The sequence below is a fragment of the Rhea americana genome, unplaced genomic scaffold (assembly GCF_003343005.1).
Source record: "Rhea americana isolate MKP2758 unplaced genomic scaffold, rheAme1 scaffold_93, whole genome shotgun sequence".
In the NCBI taxonomy this organism is placed as follows: domain Eukaryota; kingdom Metazoa; phylum Chordata; class Aves; order Rheiformes; family Rheidae; genus Rhea; species Rhea americana.
In genome coordinates, this window is record NW_028187122.1 from 1644675 (window position 1) to 1669912 (window position 25238).

The 25238-nt window shown below is 40.4% G+C and overlaps 1 protein-coding gene across 1 annotated transcript in view; it reads right to left on the bottom strand.

Moving 5' to 3' along the window:
* Positions 1 to 25238, bottom strand: part of ARHGAP22 (Rho GTPase activating protein 22) — a 171064-nt gene that overhangs the window by 103925 nt on the left and 41901 nt on the right. The window contains exon 3 of the mRNA XM_085324804.1: positions 19566 to 19653. Coding sequence (XP_085180930.1) covers positions 19566 to 19653 — 88 coding nt within the window. The remainder of the gene's footprint in view (positions 1 to 19565; positions 19654 to 25238) is intronic.

Genomic DNA, 25238 nt, shown 5'->3' on the forward strand with positions numbered 1-25238 from the left:
TTGTTCGAATAGCAGAAACAGACTGAACCCGAGAGCTGATGAGAATCTGCAGCTCAGCCTCAGGAGATCAAACCAATTTTCCAGAGCAGACTTGCAGAGTAGAAACTGAATAAAATAGAAGTACAGATGGGTGTCTAGGTGCCTCTAGGCAGATAGGAGACCTCCTCTCTAGATAGGAGACCCCTTTTACTGGGTCTCCTATCATCTAGGAAATAAACCTGAGGATAACATGCTACAGAGAGCAGTGTATTCAGCTGTTACTGCACCTTTGAGCCACCCCAGATTATAGGCACTTGTTAATTACCAGCAGTAAAAACACAAGGTAGAGCATTGAGGGGACAGAATACAAACTTTCCCATCACCACTAAACATGCTAGAGGAAATTCAAGATTAATTTTTGCAGCAGTGCTGTGAAGGAAGCAGGTATTCCTGCTTTGCTGGCACCAGCACATTCCTCTTAGAGGAAAAAGTGGACTCATTTCAGAATTGTTTTGCTGAAGTTGTACACTTGTCAGAAAATGCCAATAGCAGACAACTGCTCAGAAATCCATCTTTTGTGCAAACTGCTAACTTCCCTTCACAAAAAAAAAGCAGCAGCAGCCACTTCTCTGGGAGGAAATCACCCCCTAGCCAAGAAGCAAGGAGAGGGGAGACGCATAAACCACCTGCTTGACTGGCTGGACACTTTTGGCAATGCTCCTGCATTTCATACAAAGTAAACTCCAAAGAGCCCCCTGGCAGGTGTAAGATTTCTGAGATCTGGAAGATTCATACAAATGTCTAGTAATGACTCTGTCAGACCAGTGGTAGACAAAAAGTGTGGAAAGAGATCCCATCCTCCAGCAGCAGCCAAGTCAGCCCCTTGGGGATTATTACCATGTACCAAACTTCAGAGCAGCCTGCCAGACTACCTAGAAGTTGCTGAAATTTAAGCATTTAAAGAAGCATAAGGACTGCTAAGAACCACGTCACCTGACATTGACAGATAGAGGCTGCTGTGGGGTTAAACACATTCATCTTTTAAACAATCAAACTGACAGCCTCAGTAAAGCATGTTATAAATTTTGCATGTATATTACTGAAACATTACAATTCTAAACTCCCTTCTACTGTCACAAGATATTTGCAAAATTGACTGAAAGTTTATTCTCTTCCCTTTTGATTATGCTATACTACCTGAGTGAATTAAACAGACACAGAAGAGAACAGTTGGGACTGCTGTTCAGTTACTGCAGTAACCATCATGGTGTATTTAAAAGAAGAATTTTCAGATGTGTTCACAGCAGGAAGAAGGCAGAGCCTCTGATGTCCCTATAACTGGACATAACGTGACATCACCTTAGAGCATCACTACACAATGGGGAATTTTCAAGAGCACTTAGTACTCCTCTCACTTGATTCCTCTGGGGGACAACAGTAATTACAATCAACTTCAGTACGAACCCAAGTCAACACTGACAGTTTTCAGAAACCCATCTGGACGTTGCATATGCATGAACGAACCATGCTATCAATACCGTGGAAAAATACAAACATCACCTAAAGCACAGCAGTTCTTGAAGACTAGTTAATTAAAAAAAAGAGTGAGAGAGAAAGAAAAAGAAAAGAAAAAGGAAGTCTTTACCCAGTGGGTAGTTTTGATAAATGTTTGTCAGATTCAAGAAAAAGACTTACGAAAACATTCTAACACAAAGTTCTAAGAAAAGCCCTTGAAAAAAATTCAAGTCCTATAAAAACATCCAGCTCATTATACCTAAAAAATCAAGCAAGGTACTTCCCTCGAGGTAGCAGGGAAAGGGAACATAGGAATAATTCACTGATGAAAGGTATGGGATTAATACAGAGACCTATCCCTCCCTAATAAATTAAGATACACATAAACACTCATAATACTGCTTTATGACTCGAAAAAAAACCATAAAAGCAACATAAGCTAATACATACATGCTGTATTTATTACACATCAGCATAATTTGCAGCTCATCTATGATTTCAGCTTTAGAGGACACACATTTTGCTGCTTTAAACTTAAACCAAGAAAAAGTCTGTTGTCAAATACACTGCCAATGCAAATAGCATTTGCAAGTAACAACTATACAACAGACAACTCTGTGTATGTGTGTGTGTGTGGGGGGGGGAAATAGTCAGTTCAAAGCTGCTGAACAATGTAAAGCCCGATCTGTCACCTCAGGGGAAATACAAGGTTATTCAATGTTGGGCTAAACCCCATTTAGCTTCTCTTTCGAATACTGTCAGGCCCAAGAAGATGATCTCAGAAGTCAGCTGATGAAGAAAGGAGTGTAGAATCCAGATCTTTTGCCTCAATATAAAGGCAACCCTAAAAACACCCACCCTAAACCCTAATGCACTGAGGTTCTGATACAAATACAAACACTGCTCCTGAAGGCTTTAAGGTTGAACAAAAGACAATTTCACAGAGCTGGCTAAGTGTCTGGGCTGTCAAAGTGAACCAAAGAATTATGTTAATATATTATATATAACATATGTATTTATATTTACACACATGGAAAATTCCAAGTAAACGTTACCTGTTCCTACAATAAGGAGGGTGGAGATGTTTGTACTTTTCCAGCAAAAGAAATCACTTGACCTGCAATAAAATTCTTTATGAGACTCATCTCTCTCAGAGACATAACTCATTCTACATAGCAGGAGCTGTTCAAAGTGAGATTTCTGTAATTCTCAATAAATTGACCTTTTAGATCATGGCTAATGGTGCATGTCTTCTCCTTAAATAGCACATACCAACTTTAGACCACAATTTACAAAAGCAGGAGCCCAGAATTCAATGTCTAAATCTTGATTTCAAGTATGAAGCAATTAGGCTGATCTTTCAAGAGCACCAAGTACTTAACAAGTCCCCATGAAATCTACTGGTGCAGGTTGAGTGCCCCCAAATTTTGTTAAATAATCAATATGCTCTGCACTTTGTTTCTCAGCCATAGCTCTCAGCTCTTCCGACTGAAATTCTTGATTTAAAGTTTACACATGCTCCAGTTTCTTCAAGTACATGATAGAGTATTGGCAGCTACTCTGAAAGGGAAAGCTGGCTGCTAAACACTGCTATAGAAATGATGAACTTTTCTATTCAAGGATCAAGTTGAAAATTGGGGAACCAGAGCTCACGGGTTCAGTTTTCATTAAGTCAATCACTTTTATTCAGAAAACACTGCAAGAGAGCAGGCAGATACATTATTATGTTTCAATAATTCCATTCCAGATGGAAGAGCTCGCTGAAAGCTAAAGGCATTTATTTTTTCATTTCCTTACTAGGAGACAAATGCCTTTTATGATTCCCAAATGTGCCAACTTATATCTCTGGAGCTGGGTAAATGCTACTATTTATATTTTTAAAGAAAAATCAAGGATTACAGAATTTCCTATTTTTCCCCTTAAACCCCTCTAAAAGGCACAAACTGGTCCGAACCACGTAAGTGTTGGCAACACCTTGAATCACTAATAAGAAAAAAGATGAACTGTGTTTCATATAGCAGAGATTTGAGTCAGCCAGTTCAAAGCAGATACACTTGTGAAAAACTAGCAATTTATCTTGAGGATACCTGTGTTCTAAATACAGGAGAACCGGATTTATTTGTTCAAGTTTTGCTTGTTTTGTTTGATCTGCAAAGATATTTATCCTATGAAATTCTCCATACGATTTAAAGATCTACAAGTCACTGATCTGGTAAATTACTGATTTCTCAAAGGTTAGAAGTTAGAGGCCCCCTAAATGAGGAGAGTGCTTTTTATGAGAAGTCAGATTCAGCTTGGATTACTCTCTTATCAGAGTACCAAACCACAGGGTGAATTCGGCTTGCCAAGCCACAGTGGGAGAAACCAGCGGCTCTCAGTTAGCGCAGCAACAGGCCGGAGGAAGGCCAGAGGTAAAGGGCTGTACAGGACTGAATTGCTGCAGCAAGATCTAGAAAGCGTGAAACTTGGAAAGCTTTTGCCTTAGAATAAATTCAAAGGGGCCACAGGTGAGATGCTTTGCAACAGAATAAAACACCAAAGCAGTAGAACTTGAAAAGCAAAAGCAGAGACTCCATCCCCAGTGCTGCGCAAGCAGTGCTACCAGCCTCAGCGATTCCCGGGAGCTCTGGCTGGGTCTCCTCCCGATAAGGAGACCGAAACGTCTGTTAATACTAGTATCTGATTAGAGCATCAGTGACCATTTGAAACCAAGCAGCAATGCCCCTTGCTGCACCACTTGGATCTCTTTGCAGAGTTACTATAAACATCTTCCAGCCTACACAGACAGGTTTTGCTTAATAAGTGTTGTGCTCCTGCTGAGACAACAAATAACATTAATAGCTTCAGCAAAGGCTAAGAAAAGAGCAAAGCCCTCTTTTGCATCAGACTTTCCTTCTGGGAGGGAGCACGGGCATTTTTTCTTTCCAATGCCTGTCAAAACTGCAGAAAGTCAAGAAAAGAACCAGCATAGCTCTGTAGAGCTGTATCTCTTAGAAAGCAGCCACCTATTCCTGGTGCCTCAATATCTAAAAGAACTTGGGCAACATTTCAGAAACCCTTGTTGTTTCAAGGCCCTGTCGACTACTCTTTTCATCAGGCAGGAGCCAAAGTTTCAATTATACTTTTGAAACATCAAGATTGCACTTTAAGAAACTTAGGACTGTGTTTTTTGTCCACAGTGGGACTCTCCCCTTCCTTTCCATTTGGGTAATCTTTTAATGTGAACACAGTACCATATAGTACTAGCTTTGTAGCTGAGCACTCAGCTGCTAACTTGCTAATTTGCAGGCACTTCAAGTTGTGTTCAAAAAGACTTATTTAAAACCCATTCTAGGAACTCACTGCACCACCTAAGTATTTTAAAGAGGACTGATGAAGATGTGTCCAACACTAGTACTAAATTCCACTGGATCTCAGGAAGAAGAAAGAATATTTTGAACACTATACTATCACAGCTAGAAGAGTACATTAGAATCAGTCCTAGTTCATATATCTGCAAATAAATATTTTTATTCCCTGAAGAACATATTTCATCTACTGTTAGAACCTAAGACTAGACGGTTTTCTAGACTACTGCTTAGGAACAAGGAGATATCCTACCTCCCCCAGGACTTCTCCTCACCCCAAGGAGTTTTAAATCACCCTTCCCTTCCAATCCCCAGCCCCTCCAAGAAAGCCCAACCCTCCAACAAATCCCTCTAAAGCCTTTAATATAATCTGTGAAGGAAATGTTTTTGCAGAATGCAGTTCTCCAGGCAGGTATTCTGAAAAATAAGCTGCTGAGAGAAGAATCAGACCTTCATGGTCTAAAAGGAACAATTTACAGTTAGTCTGCTCCTCATGGCAGACATTTGCACAGAAGATCATGACTCAGAACTGTAGGCACATCACTAGAGCACGTGAAAGGTAGGTACCACATGGAACTATTCTTCTATTCTCTCATTGCCTTTCCCCAAATGTACTCCCCTCAGCAATGCTAGGCTTACAATGGGACACAAATCAGTTAAAGAGTTTGTAGAAGGAGGAGAGAAGAAAAAAAAAGATTGTGAGCTGGGAACAAGGTTTGAGAACATATAGCCTGGTCCTGTTAAATAGGTTATAGGTCATAAAAAGCTAAAAATTCTGAACTTATGAAAGCTTATTCCAATTTGACTAGATCTTTTCCCTCCCTTTTGCCTTCTCTTGCAAGAAAGCTACAATATAAATTCTTATACACCTTTAGCCACACAATGCTGAAGTAAATCCTGCAATATGACTGTAGCCCTCTTCGGGGTCTTCGCCGCAGGGGCATTAGTAAGCCCTTGGTGTTATAGGACTGAGGAAACATGAAAATCCCTCAAGTGGCAGCCTTGTCCATGTGCAAAGTCCCCYCCCCCCCCCCCCGAATGAATCCTTCACATTTGCTTCTGGCAAAGCCCATGTCTTTATCAATCCATTTTTGTTGGTAGAAAGTCAACCCGCACTCTGGCTAAAGGAGGATGCTAGGACAGCAGCTACTGCTGTGTTTTCATTTCTGTCAGTGGCAGGTGAGCGCGTGGGCTGCCATCATCATTTCATACCTTGCACTGCACACTGTTTCTCTCAGCAGTGGCCAGGCATCCATAGCTGTTCTTGCACAATTCACACTGACTCAGTCCACGGGGGAACAGCTAAGCACAAAAGCATTATACGAAGCCTAGTTTTAGCGGAACTACTGGGGTGCAAGATGCTTTCAGATAAGAGCAAACAGCACTTTAAAATGCTGTAAAAACAAGAACTCTTTCCTAACAGATCCCTGTGCACAAGGACTACACCATACTACTACTAAAAATTACAAGCTTTTACACATACTGACCAGCAAGAAGGTAAAGAACCATTGCTTGTAGGAGAGAAAGAAGGAACTGCTTAGCTCACAGATCAGAAACACAGATCTTCACTGAGTGCAGAATCTTAGTGGTGAGAAGGTCCAAGATGAAGAGAAGACCGCTGGACTCGCACAGCATTGGATGAATTGGTGCATGTAGTTAGGAAACAACTCCATGCCTGTATTTTAAACATATTTTCGTCTAAGCTCCTAAGAGATCAAAGCAGAACCCTGTGAATTTGTTAGCATTAAAACAGCAAATTCTGTTAGCAGAATTTGTGCTTTCTAAGAGGAAATAGCTATGACTTCTAAGTACTGCTGGGGCAGGAATTTGTTTTCCTTCTTGCTGTTCCTCCCCAATCCCCATGCATTCCCTTCAGTAAGGCAGTGAATCCACAGCCATATTTGTGACACCTTCACAAATCTCAGCCAGCTTTAGAACAGGTGCTCAGGAAGGACCATCCTTCGCATAATCATAGGCGCAATATTTCCACTTACATTGGTTTTCTCTGTTCTCTGCTGTGATGCTTTTGGGTCACACAGTCGGTTAAACTTAGTAAAACATGTCCTTTCTTGTTTGGCAGTGGCATGGTGGACACTGATGGTCCACCCTCAAGACTTGTAAGGATCTGGACTATCCATTCCAAACAGAGACCGCAGAAAAATTGATATGGAAAAGATCTTCTGCTGAACCTTCCCAAAGGCATCACTGAGATCCTCCAATTCATATTACAAACCACAGGGTCTCAAAGAGGATCATTTGTGCCCTGGGTAGAGCAGAGAGATTCTTACATCAGTGCAGCTAGAAGGCTGCTGATCGATGCACACACTTGTATTTGTGTTACGACAAGTAATCTTTCTCTGCTTTACGCTACTACAGGTTTTCCTTTAGCATAATTACCCTGGCACACAATTCCTAATGCAGACAAGGTCCTTAATCTCTCAAGTTAGCAGCTGCCAGTGCACTGATAAATCCTCATGTTATTGCCACAGCTCCAAATCCAGAGAAATCAACACAGAGTGTACAGTCTATGCAGACACCAGGTTGGTTAAAGCGTAGTCCTTCATAGACCTTCCTCATGCCCTCACAGACACTCCATTCTAACACAGGATTCTTTTGATTTCCTAGCTCTTATCTTTATTATCTCCTCTTCTCCCCTTTCCCCCTCTGAGTTTTCATGAGTGTCAGACAGCTGGTGTTTAAAAGCAAAAACCAGAACTGAAAAAAAATGCTTCATGAGGTCAGCATGATTTACAGCATCTTTGGTACCAGGTAGGGGCATGGACTTCAACATCTTCTTAAGTGGATTTCAATTAGATGAGCAATGGTTTATGAATGTAGTGCACATTGCCGAAATCTGGAGTTACCAATTAATCTATTTCTACTGGCTAAGATTCAAAGACAGACTTTGAAGAAATGTATATGCACCATGCTGTGCAGCTGCCAGAACAGAGATAGAAGACACAAACTTTGAGAAAGTAAGTATTTATAGCTGGCTAAAAGAAAGCTGTAATTACAAGTGATCTGAATTTTGTCTTCCTAATGGAAGACATCCTGGTTATTGCAATTAAAGAGTGCTTAAGGAAAATTAGGAAGATTACACTTTTCAGAACATGTTATACTAAACAAAACATAGTTATTATTCCAGTTGCTTCATTGCTTATGTTTTATACAAGAATATCTTGAGCAGAGCCCACTGTGGTAGGTGCTACAGAGGTACTGTAAAATTTACATTAACCTTATGATAATAAGTTTGTGATGCCATTAAATTCAACACAGATTAGCCCCACTTCAAGAAATGTTCTCAGTGTTCACCATGCTGAGCTCATCTTAAAATCCTCTTGAAAATAAGACAAAAAAAAAATAGTTCAAAATGAAGCTACTGCAGGTGTTCATGGTCACAAGGAACATGCCTGAAGATCTGGAATTTTACCCCTGTTTAGAAATATACTGCTAAAGTAATAAAAACAATGCCATTCCCAGGGTCATTAACAAACACATTGAGCTTAAGAGTTCTTTACTTGCACAGCTCAGCTGTATTAATGCAGTGCAATGAAAAACTTAAATGGTATAAAATCCTCTGTGTAATAGAGAGTACATCTAGGCATACCTTAGAAAAGAACTGACCTATAGGGCAGCTATAGCTAAATAACTGGCAGAGAGAGTTAAAACTATTCCCATAACAATAAGACATGTGAAATAGAGCCATGCTGGTTAATACCTAGGCTGCAATCAAAGCTGTCATAACACCTCCTTCCGCCAAAGACATTGAATCAGATCAACAGGCTCTGTTAACAGTTGCTCCAATTCAGTGGAATTATCTTCTTTACAGAACACACAGCTATCAGGAAAGACTCTTATGTCCTATAGTACCTGTAAATCTGATGTCTAAGAATTTACAGAGTTCTACCTGTGTTAGCAGAGCTCGTAAAAATCACAAACACCTTTGTGATAACCTGGTCTCACTTCTTGCATAATATAAGAGAACCTTCACCAGCAAGTTCTCCGTCAGGCCTGTATCTGGTGAGTAAGCAAGTCAATAGGAGCATACCCAAGGGTAAGAGTAAGTACACACGTGTGTGCAGGATAAGAATCTGAAAAATCATTAAAATGAAGAACAAAAGTCAGATCAGAACTCCAGCCTTCCTCTCCCATTTATCATACATAATCAGCACTTTGGAAATATTTAAAGTAGCATACAAAGGCTAAGGAAAGCTTTTACAATGGAACTTGAAGTTCCTTCTATTTTATAGCATGATGACCTATTTAACAAAATACAAATCTTAAGTGTTATGCCCTAGGCAATATATCCTTGCCATATTTCCTCCTCCTCCTTCTCCCTATGAAGTTTGGAAAGCCCAGCGCAAGCTGGTTCTCACTGATAGCACACTAGTTATCCCTAAAGCATTTCAGATATAAACATGGAGAAGGTTTTGCATGCGAATCCTCACAGCTGCTTGAGAGTGGGCCAGCTGCCACTTCAAACTGGTATTAGTGCATCATTTACAAAGAAGCAATTTCATAAACACCCTAGGTAGCAGCTTACCAATTAGAATTCCTTTTGGATGCTTGAGTAATGTATTATCAGCTTTGCAGTCCCCTTCCCCTTGCACTTTTGTGTGGGCTGTGTGAAAAAGAAATGTATTTTCTTTTCCTCACCTTTGCTCTCCAGAATGATTTCCAGCTGGTATTTTCAATTTAGCATATTATACTGGGTAGTTAAGCTACCAGCACAGTAAGAGGTAGCTAAATTGCATCAGAAATGCTGCTGTACGGGATGGTCAGTTCATAGTGTGTTTTAGATCATAGTTCCCTTTCCCTCCTTTAGATAAGGGGTATTAAATAGCATCCAGAATTCCCTTCTGGAGCATTCTGGGGAGCCAGTATGCTGTTTTGCTTCATTCATTTGTCATCCTGTCATGGTTCACATATCAATCCTCCTTTCTGCTCTCTTTTTCAGTGGATGTAACACAACCGAAGCAGTTCCCCATGGAAATAAAACGTATATATATCTTTATACACTCCACATGGTCAGCACCCACTGTACCCCACAGAATTCTGATCCACAGCACCCTGAAGCAGATAGAAAGACAGACTAAATCCACTAGCCATATTAAACGTGGCAGACATTTACAGCAGTTCTGTGATCACAACAGCAAGAGTGAAGCAGGCGCACGGGATACTCTTTGTCTCAGTTCCTTGCCCCTCAAGTTTTATGTTGTTTAGTACCAATTTTTCTTTATTCCGGCTATTATATCAAACATAGAAGCAGCATGAACACCACAAGCAGATGCATGCATCCACTGACAGCCAGCTTCAGGATCCATGAAAATTAAAAATCTCAAACAGAATCATTAATATCCTGCACCTGAAACATCATGCATTCCTTGGAAATTCGTTTATTTACTTCTCTTGGTATAAGAGCTAAAGAAAATACACACTCAGCAGACACTTTAACTCCCTAGAAAACTCAAGTGCAAAGGGTCAAGAGGAAAGCAGTCACTGGGAATACTGGTGGAAAAGCAAACCTGACTGCACCCCCAGCTCACATGACTTATAGGACTCTGCAAATTATTTTGAAATGCACTATATTTGCAATTTAATATGACTATACTAGGTCAGCTAGGGACAGGAATTAATCCACTGAAGAGCACATGAAGACCAGATAAACTTTGTATAAAGGGCCCAATCCACAAGACACTTAAAGAGCCACTCACCTCAGCAAAACTATTCAGTCAGTAAAACATTTGCCAGGCAGTAAACTTTCATTTAACTTGATGCTTTCTTTCTTCATGCTGATACTGGATACTGACCTCTAATACAGCAGATTTTTAAGGTAGTGAAAGCAAGTATGCTATGAACTACATTGCCATATATCATGCATCTTATTTTGCTTTATTTCATCATGCTAACTTACCAAAGTGGATTATTTTGTAGCCTGAAGGATCCCAAACATTGAATAAAATGAGGAGAACTCATCCATCCTCACTGCAAATGGCAACATAGCCACTTCTGAAGCAGAAGACTGTTTAACCCTAACAGCACCATGCCATACACAAGCGGCAAGACAGCACTGAAGACTTATTTTCTGACAAATGAGCAAGAAATACAGGGAAATCAGTATACAACTGATCACTGTGACAATTCGACAAGCATACCTTCAAGAAAGAAAACTTCTTGAACATGAATGCTAAAAAATGTCCACTAAGCACACCTGCCTTTGGGCTTAATAAATTATCCTGAGAACAGAACGTTCAGTTGTAGAGCTTGCTCTGGAACATCATCTCAGAAAGAAGAGTTCGAAATCTTACCCAATTTGTGCTAAAAAGCCAACCTGACAGGACCAAATGAGGCCTCAAACTAGGCCTTTGACATTCCAGCAAAAATACGGCATCATCTTAGAAAGTCATGTTTCTGCACCCAAAGAGGAGGCTAAACAAAAGGTAATACACACATTTGACTTTGAGGAATACAATGGGTTAAGGAAAACTGCTTAAGAACAGTCTGAGTATGTGTCTTAATGATCTCCACTAGCAATAAATAAATAAATAAATAAATAAATAAATAAATAAAAATAAAAAAATTGTGAAGTTCCCTAAGCCTCATGCTCCTTTCCCATCAGGCCACATGCTGTTGCAATCGAAGCTATTAAACCCTGCTCTCTTGCTGAAAGCCAATGTGTGCATTAAAGATAGCTATGTGCTACTGAGAAAGCAGCCTGCAATGTGAAAAATAACATGTTAATGCACAACACTCCCAGACAGAGGACAGAGACTGCTTGCAGCACTGTGTTGTAGTGCTAGAGGCCAAGCTGTCAATTCATCTCAACAAGACATGAGGCTTCTATCCAGGGAGCAAATGCAGATTTTTCCCTTTTCTCAGAGCTGTGAATGCTAGGAGAGCAGAAGACATGCTGTCACAGCCCATTTCTAGGCCCACTTTCAACTGCCCATGGGCCCAGAGCACTGGCTCTAGACAGTATAACTTAGGGTAGATCAAACACTTTTAATGAAACAAAGGCAGAGTCTTGTTTATTCCATGAAGCAGAATTTTTGCCTGCCAAATGCAAACAAAACCCTCGGGCATTGCATATGCTAGGGAAAAAACAAAGCAAAAAGCAATTTACAGGCTGCAGGTGTCTCCTGATGCCCTTTACGATGTTTTAAGTTGATGACACAAGGTGAGCCAAAACATTCTTAACTACAGAAAGCCTCATGGCCCTCAGATAGGAAGAGAAGTCTAATAACTTTTCTATACAAAAGTTTGGATGCAGTCTGAGGACCTTCATTGGCAATGGTATATTGGTCTAGTGGTATACTCATGCCATACTACTGGAATGAAGGAGGTTACAGGCATTACTGAGGTCAAAAAAACCCTTTTCCAGGCTGTTCTCTTTTCAGAAGAGAGGCCCATCTGAAAATCGAAGTTGTTAGCACCTGAGATCTGTGTGACAGAGACCAGGGCCTCTTAACTTCCACAAAATAATAATTTTTAAACTCAAATCATTTTCCATTATATTGATGCTAGCAATACTAGCAGCCCATTGACACTTCTGTTGATGTTAAATGAAGTCGTCAAAATCTGGACCAGGCATAAACATTTTTTTTTTCAGTCAGATAAAGTGATTTCAGTAGAGTAGATGAGGAGTTACCCTAAGGATGATGATTAGTATCTTTGAGTCTTTCAGGCAAATCCCTAAATAGCAGTGCAGTGGGAAGTCTGGTCAACCTCCTGCCCTCCTCTCTCCCCTGGGGGGAAGAGGGAAATACCAGTTCATCAAAACTGGAAAAATCTGAAGACATACATGTTTTGACAAATATGTTTAACACACTCAGAATGGGGAAAGGGGAAACAGTCAGATAGATGCCACAAAATGGCTTGTAATCCCCACTTCAGGATGTTAACCTGAAATGTTGGAGGCCTAGGTTCAAGTGTTTTCTCTACACAGCCGTTACTGTATACACAGGCACATCCAAAGCGCTTTGTTCTTCCATGAGAAAACACTAAATCTTGTTTTCATCCTAACATGAGATAGGCAAACAATTTGAAGGCAAATGATTTCAAAGACTGTTGATCTGGTGTCTGTGACTGCAGCTGAAAGCATTTATGATAAGTTTGCAGCAATATTGTGTGGATTCAAACAGACTAAGCTGTTCACAGCAAGGATTTAATCAGATGCCAAGAAATGTATGCAATACCTTATTCTGCCTACCGAGCACAATATTAAATACCCAGGTTAGGCAATAGCTTTGTTAGGGAATTCTCACTTATTGCTTTGCTTTTTATTGTTCCTTGATGTCTCATCAAGGATGGCTAATTTCCTCTTACAGGATGAATTCACATTTAAGTGATTCAGGACATGCCATAACTGACAACAGTAAAACTCCAAGCCCCAGGTAGAAAGAGCCAGCACCATCTAGTGCTCAGAAACAGATGGAGCACCTTTTAAGAGCAGATAGCAAAACATACCAACATATCAACAAATTTTTGCATATTTGGGCTTGGAAATGCAGGATACATGCTGTGTATTTATCTTGCACATAAAAAGGGACCTTGCAGCTGGCAAAAAACAAGCAGATGTACCTGGCATTATCTCAATGCTAAGATGTTATTATCTTGAAGGTCATCAACCCAAGCTATAAGGCAATAATAAAGAATAGTTCCCAGACTGTGTGACTCTGCAAAGGAGGCATGCAGTGGAGCACTCCCTCAGAAAGACAGTTCAGGGAAAACATTTTAAGTTTATCTCTTTTTAACACGGAAAAGTCTATCTGGTGCTCCAGAAGACAGTTAACACTAGAAGTCAAGGACAGTTAAACATCACCATGCCCTCAGCTGCACTCCAGACATCTGGAAGAGTTAAATACAGATCACACAGTGACAATGACTCTTGCACTGCAAAAGCAAGACCATCAGTCCTCTCCTTTAGGTCAACAGAATGCCATGGAGACTTACCAAAGATGTCCTCAGCTCTTACCGCTTACTATTTCACAGCGTGACACTGAAACCATGTTGATTCAGTCTTTCTAGTAGAAGCTAGCACTACTTTCTTTGCTGCCATTTCGTTAGTCAATATTCTGAGTGCTAAATCCCAGAAACCTAACTAAAAATCCCAAATGTCAACATCATAATATATCCAAATATGCACAGGTGGTTGTCAGCAGTAAGCTTCAAGAGAAAATTTAATTAACAGTGGCAAACTTGGTTTCCTGCTGTTAGTTAAAACTGCTATTTGCATTGAATAATAGATAATGGAATGATTTTTAATGTATGAATTTCTAATCCCCCCCCCAAATATTTTAATTACATACCATCTCAACAGGAAGTGGGATGGAAAGGCCACAGAAATAATCTAACTGGTCTTGATCCCCTGGGACATAGATAAGAACTGCAGAGCAGACTGCTTTGTGGGCAACATTCACCCTGCTGGGACAAGACACAAACAAGCTGCCACTTTAACTGCTGGCCTGGGTAGCCTGTCTAACATACAGCTATGAGATGCTTTTGAGACATGAATCTGTCCTGCTGCATGCTCTTCTCTGTAAGGCACTGCCAATAACACTGGTAGATTCCCTACAGAACAAGTAGGCAACAACTACTGTCCCTGTGAGGGGGACAACTGACTCAAGACTCATTTTCCTGTTCTGCCTTTCCTCATTGCCAACTTGGTATATAGTAAAAACAAGGTGAAGTAAAATGGCTCCTACACAAGCCCTGCAAAAAAGTTCCTAAGTTATTTTATTCTACTCCAGCAAAAATTCTGGCAAAATACAATCAACAGTCCAACTCCAAAGGAGTCAACTCTATTGAATGCAGAACCCTTGTGTGAAGGCAGGCTGCCTATACTGAGCTCAGTCTTCACGATTAATTGAAAAGCAAGACCTAGTTCTAATTTCTAAAGCTTTGAAATAACTTTTTAATGTGAATCAAGCATATGCAGCAACTGTCTCAAGCTTCTTACAGATTCAGTCAACAGCTCTAAAGAGAGTTATGAACTAGTCCATTAATCGGAGGGCTGGTGATGTTACTTACTAGAGCACAAAAAGCAAAGTGAAGTTTTCATTGTAAACTTAATTTGATCAACCTGTGGTCTAGTTGAAAACTGTTTTTGCACAGTCATAACAACTAAGTGAAGAATATGACAGGATATTGGGAAAGAAGCCAAGAGGAAAGGGGGAAAGCAAGATCAATCCCTTCAACAGCAGCTTGCAGTGAAGTCAAATTACACTTGCACAAAACTGCACTCTTATTTTTGCAGAAAGACCTAGCTAACATTTATCGTTGTTGCCCTCAGCAGAAAGCACTGAGACAAGAGCGAGGAAGTAGCTGTCAGGAACAATTAAGAGACAGGGGATGTGTACCATGAGTTTTGGTCAGGAATTTTTCAGCAAAGCTGCTTTTAATCAGAACTTGCCAGTTTGTTAAAACACAAAAGGGCACGTTTTCTTTGGACAAGAACTCTAGAATAATTTTGTAGTCAAAAATGAAGCAAACATCTCTTCCAGTATAACCAGTAGTCACTGACGATACTCACCTAGTATGTAGGTGACAGATTCATGTTCCCGATCTAAACCTAGTAGAACACAGACTTGGGTCTCTCACATTGCAGGAGAGGATGTTAGCAACAAAGTACCACTTAATCCATGGAAATTTTCTTGATCATGTTTCTATCTTGTCTCATTCTCCATGAAAAGATTAAATCTAATCTATTCTAAAGCTGAATAACAGAATTTTCTTTAAAAATGTCACTACTTTTCCACAAAGAAGAAAAGTTATTCTCTAATCAGCTTGATTTAGAACAACCTTTGCCATAGCTATTAAAAAAATCGAAAGCTTTTCACCTTCTATCTTTCGAGCCTTTCTCTCTCTCTCTCCTTTCTTTGACCCCGAAAACCTCACTAACTCCAACAATGAACTCTCCCTTAACCCTAACTTCAGTATGTCAGTGTTAAGTAGTACCAACACAGAGCTTCATGTCAACATTTTGTCACATATTCAGTGGGCATGAAGGAAGAACAGGAAAAACAAGGACAGATTTTCAGCAGGCAATTTCCAGTTCCAAACATATCTAATTCTGCAGAGGAACTTCTGCATCTCACTTTATAGTGCTGCAGAGATCAGCGATCGTAACTGGAGAGACTGCTGCCACAAGGCATTAAAAGCATCAGCTTCCTAAAAAAGTAAGACTTTGGGAGCCCTTAAACCATCTGAGTTCTCTAAGATGTTCTCAAAGATCATTCCTTATGCTTCCTTAAATGCTGCATGACATCCTTCTGAAATCCACTGTAACACCCCAGGCTAACAAACTGTTGCTCTGCTGCTCCTGGTAACACCCGTCAGCTACAGTTTTTCTCTATTACTAAGACCAAATCTGGTCTCTTCCCCAAAACAACATACAGTGATTTTTTTCCAATCCAGAAATGCCAGTTTACATGCATGATGATGAACTCTAATCATGAAACTGCACCTGATTCAGAGCACCCTGACAGTTTTATGAAGTTTTCCCTCTGCCTACTAATGGGCCGTGAACCACGATGTCAACTGATAAATCTCTGGTTTACTTTGACATCCCACTTTGAACTTCATGCCTTCCTCCATCACAGCTAGTGAATGGCTTTAAAAGTGTCCATAAATTCAGAGAGCTCCTCAGACAAGAGACAGGGAAAATCTCTGCCAACCGAGGTATTATAGCAAGTCCTGCTGCCAGATACAACACTGGTTTGAGTGCAGAACAGTTCTGCAGTCTCTCATGTCCCTAGTTAACCCTTCTCCCAGCTGCACCATACAGCTTAGAAATGAACTTGATGAAACATGAATAATACACAATGCCCATCATTAGTTCTTGTTACTCAGCAGAAAATCAATACAGGCTCTGTTACAATGCAGGACATGCTGTTACTCCAGTCCCTACGCTCTGAGGAAGCATCTCCCACAGCCAAGCTTTACCCAGCCCACAGCAGAAGAAAGCTGGTAAGATCCAAACAACAGTTCCAGAAATCAAAATCATGAAACTGTAGCAATCGACCACAAAATACATCTTTGGAGGTATCCAGTAACAAACTTTAGAAGGCTTTGGACATTTCCTTGCTGGGACATATGAGAAAGATCTCAGTCTCTCTCATTGCCAGATAATTAGTTTCTAAAGGATCCTGATACTGGTGAGCATTTGAATAATGCTGCACTCTGTTCTTAATTTGTTAGAGCTCTGCAGCTCACAGACACAGTAAAATCCAAAATCTGATTTTACAGCACTGGAATGTACTTGTCTTCGCAAGATACCAAGGAGACTAAAAGATCTTGTCATGTCTATAGATACATATATAGCCCTATTTTACAGTGGGAAAACTGTGACTGAGGCACAAGTAGGCAGAGATACGATTTTGGTGAGACACTCCACCCAGGGTAAGATGGAAAATAATGACTTGGGTTATACAAGATCATTTGTGTTCCCTTTCCTATTCAGGACTCTTTTAAGAGCTGTTCACTATGTGGGTGTTCTGGAGGCTGGCAACTGTACAGAGCACAGCCATTTCAGAAGACAAGCAAAAAAATAAGTCACTGCACCCCAATTTATACCAAAACCAGCCTGGAATAAACGTACTGTGAATGAAATGGAAAACTTCCCAGGCCATATTCTCCAGTGATGTCTGTGCTTCAGTAACATATTTTATCAACTAGCATTTTTCAGTATTTGCTATCTCTGTAGCAACCAAGTTTGCTACACACATGAATGACTTCAGCTACACAATAGAGGGAAAAAAATGAATTTTGGAGGCAGAATAGTGATGGCACTAAGACTGAGTAATTTTTCTCAGGAATGTAAAGAAGGGCAATGTCAAAACCCAAAGTTGAACACACATGTACCGGGACACACAACTGTGCTGTGACTGTGGCATCACCTTTTCTCATCCCTTCGGGCAGCTGCTTTCCAAAGCGTTCCAGGTAGCTACAAGCATTGTTTCACCCACTCCCCTGAAATGACAGTCACTTGTAGATCAGAATAATTCTTTTGCACCCTACAGCAACACAACCTGATGGGTCAGGCAAAAGTGAAGAATGATCATTTGCCAAGCCAGAATCAGAAGGCAAACTCAAATTTGCAGAAAACTTAAAATTCAGCCAGCCAGCAGAATTATTTCAGATCACTGCTAGAACACATGAGATCAATAATAACCAAAACACCACAGGTCAGGAGTACTTCTGTGGTAGTGCAGTGCACCATCTTTGGGAAATGGATCGAAGGACACATGTCACATTCAGGCAGTGAATGACAGTCCTAGGAGATCTCCCATGTAAGCAATGCTGCCAGCCCAGCGCCCTGTTGTTTGAGGGGCACAGCCTGTGAGGGTGCAGTACAGGATAAGAAAAAGGAGGCAATAGCAGATACCATGCAGTAATGAGGGAAAAAAATCCCTTCTCCCCCAGTGGCTTCTTGTATATCAAACAGAATGCTGTCACAGTAAGTTATGGCAAAACCTTGTCTGCTCCTGTAACTGAGAACCTTTCAGCACAGCCTGTTTTTCTTGCACTGCCTGATACTATAGTCAAGAGGAGCGTACAACAGGCATTTGAAGCCCCTTCTGGTTAGATGGCAAGAAAAAGACCCTAAACACACAGGTAAAAGTATACTGCTTTCAGTGGTAGTATCTAGCTACAGGGACAAATGTGCCCCACGTTATTCATTCCGTTTAACTGTAATTATGTTAAGCTGCCTCTTTTTTGATCTACCATATCAGCAGCCCCAACACTGTGGGGAAACAGATCATGATAAGGAGGAAAAAGCTAGTCCATGCAGGAGAAACTGCCCGTGAAACAAAAACATGACCGAATCAGTGCACTCGCACAGTTTTCACCCCAGACACTTTCGTCTTCCTCTTTCCTGAAGAACTCAGTCTTCAGGAACAGGGAGACAGCTCTCAAGACACTCACCCTAATTCTTCTTTCACTCTCTTGTCTAACGCTGCTAGTGATTTAACAGCTTTCTCCTCTGCAGACCCTGCTGCCTGGAATGACCCACAAAATATACTACCTTCAAATTTATGCACGGGGAGAGTCCTGCCTCTCAGATACATTCAGAACTGAATAGATACAGATAAAATTGCTTCTAGATTGCCACAGAGAACCTAGTCCTAAACATACTCCGGAGCAAGTCTGCAGAAAGTATTTATTCAGGAGCTAAAATAATCAAAAGTCTTCTATTAAAGTTAAGCTTATAATTAGATTTTCTACCTAACAAAATTTCAACCTTTCTTTCCACTGACACTTGCCTATTCTTTTAAACTAAAAATCAAATATTTGGGCACTATGTTTTTCAATTTGGGAGACTGCACTACAATATCTAAAAGAAATTATATCCAGTTACTGCATAACTCCTTTCCATAAATTCTAGGCTCTTCTGCCATGATCTGTAACAACCAGAAAATCACACTACCTTGAGATACCACACAGAACTTTAAGTGACATAGTCCCAGGCAGGGAGCCCCGTCCAAATAGAAAAGCAAGAGGCACGATGCACCTTAACTGCTCTTTTCACACACCACAGCAGCAGTGTTTCCAAAACAAAAAAAACATGAAGCAGTCTGTGTAATTCTGTTTCTTTGTAGATAATCTGACTAGTGTGTCAGATGGTTTAGAAGTGAAGTAAACCTTGCAGTCAAATTATCATTAATGACAGCTGATGTGAATGGGATGATGCAGGGCACAAAGTACAAGGAAATACTGGCCTACCTGGGGCAATTTCAAACAGATGTTTCCCTGGTTCATCAGGATTAGGTGGCAGCTCGTTCACCTGATTGCCTTGCAGTGGAATGAAACCCTGTAAGGGACACAAACACCAGTGAAGGGGGAAAGGCCACGAAGAGGACAAGGAAAGGAAGATAAATATAACAGGCTTTTTGCAAATTTAAGCTGCACTCTCCCACTGAGTCCTTCTCTTTTGCTATCCCATCAATTTTGAGCAAGAAAAGATTCAGCTGGTCATGCGTGTCTCACCTCTCCTTTCCTTCACGCTGAACACTTCTAGTCTAGTCTCTGTAGCAGTTATATTCTAAGAATACATAAGAGATTCTTCTTGCTTTCCACACCTGAACATCCCTTATTAAAATTTCATCAGAGATCACATCTATTCTTCATTTACCTTTTAATTTCTCAACTCTGATTGTAGCTTGCAAGCCATAAGAGGTGATCTCTATGTATCTGAATCAAATGCCCTCCTTCCTCAGTACTCAGAAGCTCTCAGGGAGATACCTGAAGAGAACAGCTGATTCAGATTTGCAAGACAACAGGACTGCTTTGTAATCCAAGAGATTATAGTTTACCTAGCAAGGGGGCTGAGCCTCTTTACTTCCCAGTCCAAACACTGCCAGAATTCAGATTCAATTTCACCTTGAGCCCAGATGTAATCAGCACCAAGTATTTTAAATTCAGGAATTTTTTCACAGTCAGTCTGTGGAATAATATCTTCAGTGAAAGTGAGAAAAAATCATCTATGGAGAGGTTGAAATAAAAAGAACCTAGGAACCTCTTATCTAGTAATGGGGATGAAGCAAAAAAGACCACTTGGACACTACTGTTTCTTTACTTTCAGTTTGATCTTTCTCTACTGTTAGTTTGATCTTTGATGTTTTGAAGAATTTTCAACTGACATACTTTAGGACCTATGTTCCATAAGAAAAATAGAAGTGAGTTTCAAGCAGAAGGGTACTCGTCCTATGTACAAGTACCTCTCCCTGTGCCCCATTCTGCAATAGCCTGTGCAGTGCAGCCCAACACAGCAGCATCCAGCCTCTAACTCCTTCTCTACCTCAGCCCTCCCAGAGTGTGGCTGCTGTAACTTGCACTGCTGCTGGGCTCCAGGAGTAAGGAAGGAGAAAGGCTACAGCTGAGTGGCACTCGTCCTCCTCCTTTTCCCTTTGCAGAAGGAAGTACAGAGCACCGCCCCAGAGCAGAGCTACTGTGCCTATGGAATTAGCTGGGGAGTGGATGAAGAGCCTGAGCTAGAAGAATAGCATAAGGCAGAGAACAGAAAAAGCATGACTCTTCCAGATAACCTCCTACGAGGTTCCAGCTATTAAGTAAGATCACAGCACCTCAGGAACAGGAAATTGTTAAAATGATCAGATCTTCCCCTCCATAGAAATGGCCTCTCTGATTTCCACCCCACCCCCCATCCACCTGCCCCCACACCTGAAACAAAAAATAATACTTTCTTTAGTATCAGCATCCTGAAAGATTCACGTGATACTGTCAATTGCTACCATGCCTAAATTGTGCTTTCCCAGAAAGGGAGGAGATAGCATAAGGGTATGGGCAGTGGGAAGGCCAAATTTTTTTGTTTTGTCTTTAAGAAAGCTCCTTCATGAGGAATAGAACCTGGAGTGGTTTGGTGTTAATACTGCTCACATTAGAAGTTCAAAACACTTTTGCTTTCAGAAACATACAGAATAGGCCTGGGAACATGGCTTCATGTGCAGAAAGAGAACCAAAGCTGTGCAATTCAATCCAGAAGGGATTTCAGTATAGCCTATGACAAGAATTCTGTGAAATGATGAAAAAAAACCCAAAGATTACAAAGTTGGTTAAAAGAAGGTCCCAAGGTTATTCTAATTTTGGCATTTCTGCATTCCCAGCTTTAATTTCATGTTTTCACATCATTAGCTTATCAACAAAAGCTAGAAACGTACATGTAGCAATGAAAACACAACATCAGCGGCTTCCACCAGTTCAGACTTTCAGAGCCCGTTATCACTTGAAAGCTGGCAACTGTTGCTTGCTGTCAGAACATATAATTTTAATAGCTGCTTAACAAAATCATGTTTGGTAGAAAGGAATTCTAGCTCTCTTCCTTTAAGGCACAACAATTCGCTTTTAAGGTGGTCTCTAAAGAAAACTAGGTAATCTTGGAAATAGTACTCCCTGCGTGCCAAGGCAAAATAGAAGGCCTTCCTCACACAGTAGTACAAAGTAAAAAATGAGTGTGAACCCAGTTTGTAAACAGCCATTTAAATCTCACATTTGTAATCAAGCAGAACTTGGGACTCCAAATCAAGCTGCGTTTCTTCAGTCCAGAAAAATGAAAGCGTGCTTTTGTGGAGCGCTCCTTCCCCCAGACTAAGTCAGTAAGCTTGGTAAATAAATACAGCCAATTCACAAATAGTCTGGGAAAAATACCAATTATATATGTCAGCTTTTTGCTATTTTATGGCATGAAATGGTGAAGAGAGTGGAACCTACAAATTAGGAGATTCGAAGTTTATTTACAGGAAACAGCAAAAGCTAATGAAGAATTTCTTTTAAAACTGACCTAACGAAAAAGTGCTGTCAAACTAAAGCTTTTCATAAAGTCCATCTTTCTACAGGAAACTAAAGTCACTGATGAAGCCAAAGGATCAACCCAAAACCTGAATGATGCTGTAGTTTGATATTCAAGAGTTGTAATCGGCTTCCTCAGGTTACCATTCTCCTCTATGAAAGCCAGACAAAACAGACTTTCACCATGCTTGATGCAACCTGTGATGTTATGTCACCTGCTTCCCTTCAGTACACCAGGGTAATGAAACTTACTTTAGGAGAAATTACAGAGCCATAGATTACCTAAACTAGTCCTAAAACAAAGCATTTCCCAGTCAAAATACACTTCCTTTTTAATCCTTCGCAGAAGATATTGATTTCAGTTCTTACGGAGAAGACTTGTTTCCTCTTCCTATTTCATCCAGCTTTGAGGAAGCAGCAGAGAAGAGCAAGCTCTCGCTGTAGCAGAGCTCATTAAAAATACAGCAGACATCAGACAGTGGAAGGAACACTAAATCTGATAGAGCCACAGTGGCAATGGGGACTATACAATATCATAGCTACTCCCTCCTTATGAGTGTGCACCTCATACAGCACTGCTAATGAAGTTGCAGCAAGCTGGTCTGCTAGCGTGAAAACTGGAAGACTAGGGAAAGAAGAGAAATAACAGGAAGAATGATTTTTGAAAAAGGAAAATGGAGGATGGTGACTGTACCTGTGAAAAATAAGGGGAAAAAAATGTTGATTATTTAGAGAGTTTAACCTTCACTTTCATCTCAACTTCCATGAATAACAAGGAATTGTAAAATGAAGCAATTTTAGTCCTCAGTGTGTACTCCTACCCCTCACATGCAAGAAACTCACTTGAATTAATAGCATTTTAAAACACTTCTAAACAGTTTGAAATTGAGCAGTCTATAACATAGGCTCACCTCTGAAAAGTACTTTCAGATGACAGATAGGGATGCGTGGAGGGGTACATATACATATCTATCTCAAAGCTTTTCAGATCAGCTTCTTATGCTTTTCTCTACACGCTTCAGCGTGGAGCCCGTTATAACCGTTCCAGTCAGGAGCCAATGCACTTAGATGGTAACACAGTACCTACCTCAGATTAGAATGGCAGCAAAAATAATTTTATTTACAGTGCTTTACAGTTTGCCAGACAGATCAGAAAACTGTCTTAGCAAGGAGGGTGTATCAGTTCTGACAGCCACTGTCACTGACAAGACAACATTAACAAATTTAATTAGATAGACTTGTCCTTGCCCAGCAGTCACCCAGACTGCATTTGCAACCTTGCTTTGGAGGTAAGTTAACAATGGGTTAAACCAGTTCAAATTCCCTAGGGACTAACTTGAAAGATGCCCAAGAAATAAACCAATAAACCTCAATTCACGACTAAGTTATTCCCACCTCTATCGGGCTTTGGGAATCATGCCTGAGAAGACAGACAGCTCAAGAGATGAGCAATAGGTTGTAGAGCTTCCAGTACAGCAGAGATTCAAATCCAGTTTTTGCTAATAGCATTACCCCATGCTCTTTGGGAACCAAGGTGTTTTGAGGAAGAATCTTAAGAGGACAAGTGCCCATATCTTCAAGGCATTAGCATAGCTGACTTTTTTTTTTTTTTAATTTTATTTTAAATAGAACCAACTGAGAAGTCCTAACTTGTACAAAGCTCCTTGTGGAACTGTGGTCTGGTAAGAAATGCAGTGACATGGGACACATGTATAGGTGTTTTTTATTCTCAATAACAGCTGGTTCAGCCAGGATTAAGTGTGATGTATTATAAGACAGCCTTTCCAGAAAGCTGTGAAACAAAGACACATGCTGCTCCCCTTTTAGAGATTCACTTGGATCATGACGCTGACAGAGGCTGATTTACCAGCTTGACTATAGCTGCACTCAGTTTCAAAAAATTAGTCACCTCACTTGATGTCATATAAGACCATGCTCAGTTACTAGGATCAGATAACATAACACTATTTGTTGAATTACTTGCTATGCAGTCACTTCTCCACCCCGAGTGGCAGAAACTGGTCTGCTCTTTGACCACTGGAAAAGCTTAAAGAGCTGCCATGCTTGAGCTCCAGCAGGCTCTGAAAATAATGTAAATAAAACACTAGCATGAATCCTTGCAGTACACTAAAGTTTAAATATCATCATGTAATCCAGACAGCAACTGGGAAGACTTTAGGTCATTTTTTTTATTGCTTTTGATGATGTAACTTTCATAATGTTGTAGAGTAAGGAGGAAACAGCTTGGATGTGTCAGCTGCAGCAGGACAGTGGCACAGAACATGGCACTGGTTTACTAAGAACTCTGGATCTCCTGCAGTTTTAGACAGTCTGTGAAGAGGTTTGTGATGCTATGGTTTCTAGGCCACTTTTTCCAGAACCAGTTCTTACTGTAATTATACAGCAAATAAGTGTACAGAAAAACAGATGAATGAACAGAGCCATTTTCTGGAGCTCTATAAGCTTGAGTATGATTCACCAGTTTTAAGGGAAAAAAAGAAATTAATAGGAATCTAGCCTGACCTACCAGCAATGCAATAGCACCCCTGGCTCCTTTTGCTGTTTTACATGCTCCTGGGCTCAGAGCAGTATTAACATTCTGCATAATTTACACTGTTTACTTTCCACAGAGGGAAAAAAAAAAAATCACTCTGGGATATCAATCTCTAAATTCTTGATGCTCTTACAGATTTCCATCTGTCCAAAACACCTACTTCCTTTTCACATTAAAGACTTGACCTTTGTTTATCCAGCAGTTCTTTATTTCCACAGTATATCTTCTTGGAGAAAGAAACTTTCTCACTAGCATTACTAGAAATAGATTTTGTTTACAGGCACAGTTTGTGGATAGCAGCCCTTAGGAACTTGAGAGTTCTGTATTGGGAAATGAACAGAAGACTTCCAAAGCTGAATACATGTTAGCTCTCAACAAGACTGTAACAGACCAGAGGGCTATGGGAATATCTATGAGTATGAGTAACAGCAACAGTCCAGACTGCATGATGCTGCTGTGGTAGATAACCAGACATGTTTGTTCTATCTCAAAGGCTTCCAAGGTGTCTTCTGTGTTTTTTGCAAGTTTTTTTTTTT